Raw genomic sequence first — 13889 nt, forward strand, 5'->3', positions numbered from 1 at the left:
TATGTTCCCTACATAGTGCGCTAGATAGTGAATTAGATCATTGATTTATGTTCCCTACACAGTGCACTAGATAGTGAATTAGATCATTGATTTATGTTCCCTACACAGTGCACTAGATAGTGAATTAGATAATTGATTTATGTTCCCTACATAGTGCGCTAGATAGTGAATTAGATCATTGATTTATGTTCCCTACATAGTGCGCTAGATAGTGAATTAGATCATTGATTTATGTTCCCTACACAGTGCACTAGCTGGTGAATTAGATAATTGATTTATGTTCCCTACATAGTGCACTAGATAGTGAATTAGATAATTGATTTATGTTCCCTACATAGTGCACTAGATAGTGAATTAGATAATTGATTTATGTTCCCTACACAGTGCACTAGCTGGTGAATTAGATAATTGATTTATGTTCCCTACATAGTGCGCTAGATAGTGAATTAGATAATTGATTTATGTTCCCTACATAGTGCACTAGATAGTGAATTAGATCATTGATTTATGTTCCCTACATAGTGCACTAGATAGTGAATTAGATCATTGATTTATGTTCCCTACATAGTGCACTAGATAGTGAATTAGATAATTGATTTATGTTCCCTACATAGTGCACTAGATAGTGAATTAGATCATTGATTTATGTTCCCTACACAGTGCACTAGATAGTGAATTAGATCATTGATTTATGTTCCCTACACAGTGCACTAGATAGTGAATTAGATCATTGATTTATGTTCCCTACACAGTGCACTAGATAGTGAATTAGATAATTGATTTATGTTCCCTACATAGTGCGCTAGATAGTGAATTAGATCATTGATTTATGTTCCCTACACAGTGCACTAGCTGGTGAATTAGATAATTGATTTATGTTCCCTACATAGTGCACTAGATAGTGAATTAGATAATTGATTTATGTTCCCTACATAGTGCACTAGATAGTGAATTAGATAATTGATTTATGTTCCCTACACAGTGCACTAGATAGTGAATTAGATAATTGATTTATTTTCCCTACACAGTGCACTAGATAGTGAATTAGACAATTGATTTATGTTCCCTACACAGTGCACTAGATAGTGAATTAGATAATTGATTTATGTTCCCTACATAGTGCACTAGATAGTGAATTAGATAATTGATTTATTTTCCCTACACAGTGCACTAGATAGTGAATTAGACAATTGATTTATGTTCCCTACACAGTGCACTAGATAGTGAATTAGACAATTGATTTATGTTCCCTACACAGTGCACTAGATAGTGAATTAGATAATTGATTTATTTTCCCTACACAGTGCACTAGATAGTGAATTAGATAATTGATTTATTTTCCCTACACAGTGCACTAGATAGTGAATTAGACAATTGATTTATGTTCCCTACATAGTGCACTAGATAGTGAATTAGATAATTGATTTATGTTCCCTACACAGTGCACTAGATAGTGAATTAGACAATTGATTTATGTTCCCTACACAGTGCACTAGATCGTGTATCAGATAACGGATTTAAAACGCGATCGGGAATAAAGTCGGTGTCGCCTGCGTGCGCGTTTGTGTGCACGAAGCTCGTCGTTAATGGCGACGCGTCAGCGGAGTAATACGGTTGTGGTGTGAAAAGGCCGCACCGTTATCACCAATATCAGCACGGCTAGAACGCTTCTCAACCAATCAGATCGTAAGGTCGGAACTAACTGTTGTATGATCCCCGATAAACGCACACCTACGACCGCCTCACATCATTCCATATTAATACGCCACTGAAAAGAAAAAGTGAATGTTATGTTCGCCCTCATGTTGCCTAGCAACACTGTTAACGGACTACGTGATTTCGCGGAAGGATGCTTTTTGTAAGTGTTTTTGAAAATAAGAAAACATTTATTTATTGAACATTGTTGTATTTTATTATATTTTATGTTGACCGGCGTTTTATAAAAGCAATAAGCCACTCGAGCGTCACTGCTATGATTTTATCACGGGGAAATAAAACCTCTATTAGGTCTCTCGTGGCTTATTGCTTTATTATCCTGCTCGGCCTGATAAATGGACCGGTGGCTATCAAACCTTAAAAACAGGGCTGATAGTGAAGATGAATCTGTGACGGCTGAGGACTCCACTGGCGGGGCCGTCTATTCCGATACCATCGATGCCGATGAGCCGTCAAGATCGGTGGCGGGCAAACTACGGCTGTATAATCCGGCCCGCTGAGCGTTTACAAAATTGTCCTAAAACCGCATTAATTTAATCTTTTTCCTGCAGTACCCTGCAGTACCCTGCGTTTCAGTTGATTCCACTAGATGGAGCACGCCAAACACTACCGAGCTCTGCTGAAGCCGAGTCTATCTGGTCTACACACAGATAATTATTGGTCACATTTGCCATCGTACTGAGCTTTACTTCCCCTCTAGAGTCGCCTATCACACCAGCGTGATCCAACCACTGCTGGTTTAAGACGTCACGCATAAACCATTAACTGCTTTAAAGTGCTGCTTTAATTGCTGAATTGGTTTTGTTTAGATGGCGATACACCAGGGTGTACAAAGGGATGAGTCTGGCATTTCATTTATATTTAAAAATCCATCCTGTAATCACGAAAATAAAGATTTAAATGTGCCGAGTGCAGCAGGGATGAGGCTACAACTAAACTCTCACCAAACGTCGACATGCTGGCAAAAAAAGGGTGATCAAGAACACTGTTCCCACTGAAACTGAATAAGGTAGGTGGGCGATCTTTACTTCCTTCATTTCACATGTAATTTATACTAGTTCCAAACACCCACCCGGCCCGCCGAAAAGTTTGCCCACCCCTGGTCCAGATCAATAGTTTTGGCTGTCAGTCTAAGCAGAGTATCCCGGACTGCTGAACCCAGCAGTTGATGTATTTTTGCCGTTTGACTCTCTGCACTCAAATCAGGTCAGTTTTATTAGTTTACAGCTTTTTACAGCAGACATCGTCTCAAAGCAACTTAACAGAAGCAGCCGAGGGCGACAGTGGCAGAAAAAAAAAACCCTCCTAAAGCAAGGAGCGCTCACGTTTACTGACAGTGGAGGACGATATTAAATTGATGTCCTGTGATGTGCTGGCAGAAACAGGCTCAGACGTCGCACTGATACTCAAAACTGCATCGTATGTATGATGTGCACAACGTTAATTATAATATTTTAACTCGTCAAGAGCTTTCATAATGGTTTCTGGATGAGGGCGCATGTCCAAAAAGGGTTCAAACCCCTGACCCAGACAACCTAGAGTCCTGACGACGCCTACGTATTTAGGCGCTGAAGGTGCGGCTCTCATCTCAGACCTGTGGTGTACAAAGAGGGTGTTAGTCAGGTCTGATGTGATACGATTCCGTCTGATGCTTGCTTGGCTTGACTAGACTGGCTACCATGACCTCTTTCCACCACACGGTACCATTCAGTACGTTAAAATCAATCATCCATCATTTAGTAGTTCTTATTACTGTCACGTGACCCATATTGAACACAGGAACGCTTTTATTTGTCATATTTACGTCTACACGTGTGAAGAACGATGGATTTTTACCCATCTAACCCAGCTTGTTCGGAAATTAGGGTCAGAGCACAGGGTCAGCTATTGTACAACACCTGTAGAGCCGAGTGGGTTAAAAGCCTTGCTCAGGGGCCCAACAGTGGCTGCATGGCAGAGCTGGGATTTGAACCCACAAGCTTTCTACTGACAGCCCAGAGCTTTAACCACTAGGCTACCACCTTTCTAAACTACATCTGTTACCATTCTAGGTCATTCGATGAATCTGGATCGGATCTGTTGTTGGATCTGTGCTGTGCTGTACAGGAACTATAGTCTGCTGGCTGACTGAGTTTGAGGGACGTTCAGAGCCTATGAGATGGTCCGGCGTCCCCTTCTGACCGATCTGGGATTAGAGCAAGTCTAACAGTTACCATCACTCAGAGGGAAGCGCTTGCATCACTGTGAATCTTAGGGGGCTGAATACTCTTACAGGTACGGTACGTGCGCACCATTATTCTGGGGAGTGTACCTCTCAATGCTGCTGAAGGTGTACTGGTTGCCCTGCTTGGTCTCGATCTCGAAGTCGAAGGAGCGCGTGGTGGTGGTGCCTCGGGCGAAGTTGACGCAGGAGATCTCCTCAAAGCGCAGATGCACGGGGGGCTTGTGGACGTAGATGAAGCCCCTCTCCAGAGGATACAGGAGCCCCGAGCTGGCCTTGTACGAGCAGGTGATGCACTGAGCGCCCGAGTGCCTGCAGAGAGAGAGAGAGAGAGAGAGGGAGAGAGAGAGAGAGAGAGAGAGAGAGAGAGAGAGAGAGAGAGTGAAACACCAGATAAAATCCCCACCCACCCCCCGCACACACACACCACACACACAGTAATATTTTCTCTCTTTTTGTGTGAACAATTGTTTTATTACATAATGAATATTTTCTTACTATTTTTTTCTGTATATACTTGTTCTTTTTTCTAATATTTATATATACTAATGTAAGCTTTTACAATACAAATATGTAAATTTGTCATGTCAATAAAGCAAATTGAATTGAATTGAGAGAGAGACAGAGGGACAGAGGGACAGAGAGAGAGGGACAGAGAGAGAAAGAGACAGAGGGACAGAGAGAGAGGGACAGAGAGAGAGAGACAGAGGGACAGAGAGAGAGACAGAGAGAGAGAGGGACAGAGAGAGAGAGACAGAGGGACAGAGAGAGAGACAGAGAGAGAGAGGGACAGAGAGAGAGAGAGAGAGAGAGAGAGAGAGACAGAGGGACAGAGAGAGAGAGAGAGAGAGGGACAGAGAGAGAGAGAGAGAGAGAGAGAGAGAGACAGAGGGACAGAGAGAGAGAGAGACAGAGGGACAGAGAGAGAGAGAGAGCGTGAGAAAGGTCGTGTTGTTTGTAAACTAGGACTCATAACTGTGGATTCACCGCTGTGAAAGACATCAAGACCAGCTTTGATCTTTTAATCCTAAAGACATGGTGCCCAAAATAGAGTGAACACACACACACACACACACACACACACACACACACACACACACACACACACACACACACACACACACTTCACTTCCTACACACTGCAAATGAGTCTAATAAAAGAACGCCTTCCAAGAAAGCATCTGCTGGGATGAGAACCACAGCTGATGTCCTCCTGAGCTCCAGAGCTCCTCTGTGGAACGGTGCTGATGCCATGTGGAGGCGTGTGCTGCGCTTTCTCACCCCTGGAAGTTTCCTGGCACCGTGATCTTCCTGTTCACCAGAGCTTTCATCACCCTGCTCACCATCTCGTACAGAGAGCCGGACATGTGCTTACTCAGCTTTCCCTCGAAGCGCTTCTCCACCTCCTCCCTGCAGAAGCACATCACGACCGTTTCAACATCGAAACCATAAAACACGATCGGCCTCTCCACCCCCCACGAACACGCGGCCATACTCACTCGCTCATGCTGAGCGTCAGGTTAACATCTTCATCCTTGGAGAAGAGGAGGATGAGGAAGTGGTAGCGGGTTTGACCCTGTTTAATAGGTGGATCCAGACTGATCTGAGGGGGAAACAGAGTAAGATAGAAGAGAAGACTTTATTCACTTGTTACAGCACTACAAGAGAAGGGTGGTGACAAACAGAAGGAAAAAAGACAATTAAGTAAAAAAATTTATAAATAAAAATATAAAATACAAACTTAGAGATGCTAAACAAAATTGCACACACAGTGTGTGGTTATTTACACTAAAGCATTCCTTTTTGAAACTATACACTATATATATATACACTATACTATACACTATTACACTATTATACACTATATATATACGTATATACACTATATTATACACTATATATATACGTATATACACTATATTATACACTATATATATGCTATATTATACACTATACTATACACTATATTATACACTATATATATATAATCTATATTATACACTATTACACACTATATATATATAATCTATATTATACACTATTACACTATATTATACACTATATATATATAATCTATATTATACACTATTACACTATATTATACACTACATATATATAATCTATATTATACACTATATTACACACTATATTATAACCCTATATTATACACTGTATTATACACTATATTATACACTATATAAATATACTCTATATTATACACTGTATATATACTCTATATTATACACTATATTATACACTATATTATACACTGTATTATACTCTGTATTATACACTGTATTATACACTATATTATACTCTGTATTATACACTATATTATACACTATTATACACTATATATATACTATATTATACACTATATTATACACTGTATTATACTCTGTATTATACACTATATTATACACTATTATACACTATATATATACTCTATATATATACTCTATATTATACACTGTATTATACACTATATTATACTCTATATTATACACTATATTATACACTATATTATACACTGTATTATACTCTGTATTATACACTATATTATACACTATTATACACTATATATATACTCTATATATATACTCTATATTATACACTGTATTATACACTATATTATACACTGTATTATACACTATATATATACTCTATATTATACACTGTATTATACACTGTATTATACACTATATTATACTCTGTATTATACACTATATTATACACTATTATACACTATATATATACTCTATATATATATACTCTATATTATACACTGTATTATACACTGTATTATACACTATATATATACTCTATATTATACACTATATTATACACTGTATTATACACTATTATACTCTGTATTATACACTATATTATACTCTATATTATACACTATATTATACACTGTATTATACACTATATTATACACTGTATTATACACTATATTATACTCTATATTATACACTATATTATACACTGTATTATACACTATATTATACTCTGTATTATACACTATATTATACACTATTATACACTATATATATACTCTATATATATACTCTATATTATACACTGTATTATACACTATATATATACACTATATTATACACTGTATTATACACTGTATTATACACTATATTATACACTATTATACACTATATATATACTCTATATATATACTCTATATTATACACTGTATTATACACTATATTATACACTGTATTATACACTATATATATACACTATATTATACACTGTATTATACACTGTATTATACACTATATTATACACTATTATACACTATATATATACTCTATATATATACTCTATATTATACACTGCATTATACACTATATTATACACTGTATTATACACTATATATATACTCTATATTATACACTGTATTATACACTATATTATACACTATTATACACTATATATATACTCTATATTATACACTATATTATACACTGTATTATACACTATATTATACTCTGTATTATACACTATATATATACTCTATATTATACACTGTATTATACACTATATTATACACTGTATTATACACTATATATATACTCTATATTATACACTATATTATACACTGTATTATACGCTATATTATACACTATATTATACACTATATTATACACTATATTATACTCTGTATTATACACTATATATATACTCTATATTATACACTATATTATACACTGTATTATACACTATATTATACACTATATTATACACTATATTATACACTGTATTATACACTATATATATACTCTATATTATACACTGTATTATACACTATATTATACACTATTATACACTATATATATACTCTATATTATACACTATATTATACACTGTATTATACACTATATTATACTCTGTATTATACACTATATATATACTCTATATTATACACTGTATTATACACTATATTATACACTGTATTATACACTATATATATACTCTATATTATACACTATATTATACACTGTATTATACACTATATTATACACTGTTTTATACACTATATATATACTCTATATTATACACTGTATTATACACTATATTATACACTATTATACACTATATATATACTCTATATTATACACTGTATTATACACTATATATATACTCTATATTATACACTGTATTATACACTATATTATACACTGTATTATACACTATATATATACTCTATATTATACACTGTATTATACACTATATATATACTCTATATTATACACTGTATTATACACTATATTATACTCTGTATTATACACTATATATATACTCTATATTATACACTGTATTATACACTATATTATACACTGTATTATACACTATATATATACTCTATATTATACACTATATTATACACTGTATTATACGCTATATTATACACTATATTATACACTATATTATACACTATATTATACTCTGTATTATACACTATATACAGTGTATCACAAAAGTGAGTACACCCCTCACATTTCTGCAAATATTTCATTATATCTTTTCATGGGACAACACTATAGAAATAAAACTTGGATATAACTTAGAGTAGTCAGTGTACAGCTTGTATAACAGTGTAGATTTACTGTCTTCTGAAAATAACTCAACACACAGCCATTAATGTCTAAATAGCTGGCAACATAAGTGAGTACACCCCACAGTGAACATGTCCAAATTGTGCCCAAATGTGTCGTCGTCCCTCCCTGGTGTCATGTGTCAAGGTCCCAGGTGTAAATGGGGAGCAGGGCTGTTAAATTTGGTGTTTTGGGTACAATTCTCTCATACTGGCCACTGGATATTCAACATGGCACCTCATGGCAAAGAACTCTCTGAGGATGTGAGAAATAGAATTGTTGCTCTCCACAAAGATGGCCTGGGCTATAAGAAGATTGCTAACACCCTGAAACTGAGCTACAGCATGGTGGTCAAGGTCATACAGCGGTTTTCCAGGACAGGTTCCACTCGGAAGAGGCTTCGCCAGGGTCGACCAAAGAAGTTGAGTCCACGTGTTCGGCGTCATATCCAGATGTTGGCTTTAAAAAATAGACACATGAGTGCTGCCAGCATTGCTGCAGAGGTTGAAGACGTGGGAGGTCAGCCTGTCAGTGCTCAGACCATACGCCGCACACTGCATCAACTCGGTCTGCATGGTCGTCATCCCAGAAGGAAGCTGACGCACAAGAAAGCCAGCAAACAGTTTGCTGAAAACAAGCAGTCCAAGAACATGGATTACTGGAATGCCCTGTGGTCTGACGAGACCAAGATAAACTTGTTTGGCTCAGATGGTGTCCAGCATGTGTGGCGGCGCCCTGGTGAGAAGTACCAAGACAACTGTATCTTGCCTACAGTCAAGCATGGTGGTGGTAGCATCATGGTCTTGGGCTGCATGAGTGTTGCTGGCACTGGGGAGCTGCAGTTCATTGAGGGGAACATGAATTCCAACATGTACTGTGACATTCTGAAACAGAGCATGATCCCCTCCCTTCGAAAACTGGGCCTCATGGCAGTTTTCCAACAGGATAACGACCCCAAACACAACCTCCAAGATGACAACTGCCTTGCTGAGGAAGCTGAAGGTAAAGGTGATGGACTAAACCCAATTGAGCACCTGTGGCGCATCCTCAAGTGGAAGGTGGAGGAGTTCAAGGTGTCTAACATCCACCAGCTCCGTGATGTCATCATGGAGGAGTGGAAGAGGATTCCAGTAGCAACCTGTGCAGCTCTGGTAAATTCCATGCCCAGGAGGGTTAAGGCAGTGCTGGATAATAATGGTGGTCACACAAAATATTGACACTTTGGGCACAATTTGGACATGTTCACTGTGGGGTGTACTCACTTATGTTGCAGCTATTTAGACATTAATGGCTGTGTGTTGAGTTATTTTCAGAAGACAGTAAATCTACACTGCTATACAAGTTGTACACTGACTACTCTAAGTTATATCCAAGTTTCATGTCTATAGTGTTGTCCCATGAAAAGATATAATAAAATATTTGCAGAAATGTGAGGGGTGTACTTACTTTTGTGATACACTGTATATACTCTATATTATACACTATATTATACACTGTATTATACACTGTATTATACACTATATATATACTCTATATTATACACTGTATTATACACTATATTATACACTGTATTATACACTATATATATACTCTATATTATACACTGTATTATACACTATATTATACACTGTATTATACACTATATATATACTCTATATACTCTATATTATACACTGTATTATACACTGTATTATACACTATATATATACTCTATATTATACACTGTATTATACACTATATATATACTCTATATTATACACTATTATACACTATATATATACTCTATATTATACACTATATTATACACTGTATTATACACTATATTATACTCTGTATTATACACTATATATATACTCTATATTATACACTGTATTATACACTATATTATACACTGTATTATACACTATATATATACTCTATATTATACACTATATTATACACTGTATTATACACTATATTATACACTATATATATTATACACTGTATTATACACTGTATTATACACTATATATATACTCTATATTATACACTATATTATACACTGTATTATACACTATATATATACTCTATATTATACACTGTATTATACACTATATATATACTCTATATTATACTCTATATTATACACTGTATTATACACTGTATTATACACTATATATATACTCTATTATACACTGTATTATACACTATATATATACTCTATATTATACACTGTATTATACACTATATTATACACTGTATTATACACTATATATATACTCTATATTATACACTGTATTATACACTATATATATACTCTATATTATACACTGTATTATACACTATATTATACACTGTATTATACACTATATATATACTCTATATTATACACTATATTATACACTGTATTATACACTATATTATACTCTGTATTATACACTATATATATACTCTATATTATACACTGTATTATACACTATATTATACACTATTATACACTATATATATACTCTATATATATACTCTATATTATACACTGTATTATACACTATATTATACACTGTATTATACACTATATTATACACTGTATTATACACTATATTATACTCTGTATTATACACTATATTATACACTATTATACTCTATATATATACTCTATATACAGTGTATCACAAAAGTGAGTACACCCCTCACATTTCTGCAGATATTTAAGTATATCTTTTCATGGGACAACACTGACAAAATGACACTTTGACACAATGAAAAGTAGTCTGTGTGCAGCTTATATAACAGTGTACATTTATTCTTCCCTCAAAATAACTCAATATACAGCCATTAATGTCTAAACCACCGGCAACAAAAGTGAGTACACCCCTAAGAGACTACACCCCTAAATGTCCAAATTGAGCACTGCTTGTCATTTTCCCTCCAAAATGTCATGTGATTTGTTAGTGTTACTAGGTCTCAGGTGTGCATAGGGAGCAGGTGTGTTCAATTTAGTAGTACAGCTCTCACACTCTCTCATACTGGTCACTGAAAGTTCCAACATGGCACCTCATGGCAAAGAACTCTCTGAGGATCTTAAAAGACGAATTGTTGCGCTACATGAAGATGGCCAAGGCTACAAGAAGATTGCCAACACCCTAAAACTGAGCTGCAGCACAGTGGCCAAGATCATCCAGCGTTTTAAAAGAGCAGGGTCCACTCAGAACAGACCTCGCGTTGGTCGTCCAAAGAAGCTGAGTGCACGTGCTCAGCATCACATCCAACTGCTGTCTTTGAAAGATAGGCGCAGGAGTGCTGTCAGCATTGCTGCAGAGATTGAAAAGGTGGGGGGTCAGCCTGTCAGTGCTCAGACCATACGCCGCACACTACATCAAATTGGTCTGCATGGCTGTCACCCCAGAAGGAAGCCTCTTCTGAAGTCTCTACACAAGAAAGCCTGCAAACAGTTTGCTGAAGACATGTCAACAAAGGACATGGATTACTGGAACCATGTCCTATGGTCTGATGAGACCAAGATTAATTTGTTTGGTTCAGATGGTCTCAAGCATGTGTGGCGGCAATCAGGTGAGGAGTACAAAGATAAGTGTGTCATGCCTACAGTCAAGCATGGTGGTGGGAATGCCATGGTCTGGGGCTGCATGAGTGCAGCAGGTGTTGGGGAGTTACATTTCATTGAGGGACACATGAACTCCAATATGTACTGTGAAATACTGAAGCAGAGCATGATCCCCTCCCTCCGGAAACTGGGTCGCAGGGCAGTGTTCCAGCATGATAATGACCCCAAACACACCTCTAAGACGACCACTGCTTTATTGAAGAGGCTGAGGGTAAAGGTGATGGACTGGCCAAGCATGTCTCCAGACCTAAACCCAATAGAACATCTTTGGGGCATCCTCAAGCGGAAGGTGGAGGAGCGCAAAGTCTCGAATATCCGCCAGCTCCGTGATGTCGTCATGGAGGAGTGGAAAAGCATTCCAGTGGCAACCTGTGAAGCTCTGGTAAACTCCATGCCCAGGAGAGTTAAGGCAGTTCTGGGAAATAATGGTGGCCACACAAAATATTGACACTTCAGGAACTTTCACTAAGGGGTGTACTCACTTTTGTTGCCGGTGGTTTAGACATTAATGGCTGTATATTGAGTTATTTTGAGGGAAGAATAAATTTACACTGTTATATAAGCTGCACACAGACTACTTTTCATTGTGTCAAAGTGTCATTTTGTCAGTGTTGTCCCATGAAAAGATATACTTAAATATCTGCAGAAATGTGAGGGGTGTACTCACTTTTGTGATACACTGTATATACTCTATATTATACACTATATTACACACTATATAAATATACTCTATATTATACACTATATTATACACTATATTATACACTATATTATACACTATATTATACACTATATTGCCAAAAGTATTTGCTCGTCTGCCTTCACACTCATCTGAACCTGAGTGACTCCCATTCTTAATCCACAGGGTTTAATATGATGTCACTACGCTTTTCAGCTATAACAGCTTCAACTCTTCTGGGAAGGCTTTCCACAAGGTTTAGGAGTGTGTTTATGGGAATTTTTGACGTTGGATGAGAAGGCCTGGCTCACAGTCTCCTCTCTAATTCATCCCAAAGGTGTTCTATCTATCGGTTTGAGGTCAGGACTCTATGCAGGCCGGTCGAGTTCTTCCACACCAAACTGGCTCATCCACGTCTTTATGGAGCTTGTGCTTTGTGCACTGGTGCGCAGTCATGTTGGAACAGGAAGGGGCCATCCCCAAACTGTTCCCACAAAGTTGGGAGCATGAAATTGTCCAGAATCTCTTGGTATGCTGAAGCATTAAGAGTTCCTTTCACTGGAACTAAGGGGCCGAGCCCGACTCCTGAAAAACACCCCCACACCATAATCCCCCCCTCCACCACACTCTACACTCGGCACAATACAGTCAGACAGGTACCGTCTCCTGGCAACCGCCAAACCCAGACTCGTCCATCTGATCTCCAGACGGAGAAGCATGATCCGTCACTCCAGAGAACACGTCTGCACCGCTCTAGAGTCCAGTGGCGGCGTGCTTTACACCACTGCATCCGGTGATGTAAGGCTTGGATGCAGCTGCTCGGCCATGGAGACCCGTTCCATGAAGCTCTACACACTGTTCCTGAGCTCATCTGAAGGCCACATGAAGTTTGGAGGTCTGTAGTGATGGACTCTGCAGAAAGTTGGTGACCTCTGTGCACTATGTTCCTCAGCATCCGCTGCCCCGCCCTGTCATTTTACATGGTAACACTTGGTGCTGAGTCGCTGTCGTTCCCAATCGCTTCCACTTTGTTATACCAGCACTGACGGTCGACTGTGG

General features: G+C 37.2%; 1 protein-coding gene across 1 annotated transcript in view; it reads right to left on the reverse strand.

Annotated features, from left to right (window-relative positions):
* The window catches only part of ssrp1a (structure specific recognition protein 1a), a 45935-nt gene that overhangs the window by 15422 nt on the left and 16624 nt on the right, over window positions 1-13889 (reverse strand). The window contains exons 8-10 of the mRNA XM_063000910.1: window positions 5437-5540; window positions 5219-5347; window positions 4028-4249 (exon numbers count right to left, since the gene is read on the reverse strand). Of these exons, the coding sequence (XP_062856980.1) occupies window positions 4028-4249; window positions 5219-5347; window positions 5437-5540 (455 nt within the window). The remainder of the gene's footprint in view (window positions 1-4027; window positions 4250-5218; window positions 5348-5436; window positions 5541-13889) is intronic.

The sequence above is a fragment of the Trichomycterus rosablanca genome, chromosome 8 (assembly GCF_030014385.1).
Source record: "Trichomycterus rosablanca isolate fTriRos1 chromosome 8, fTriRos1.hap1, whole genome shotgun sequence".
Lineage (NCBI taxonomy): Eukaryota > Metazoa > Chordata > Actinopteri > Siluriformes > Trichomycteridae > Trichomycterus > Trichomycterus rosablanca.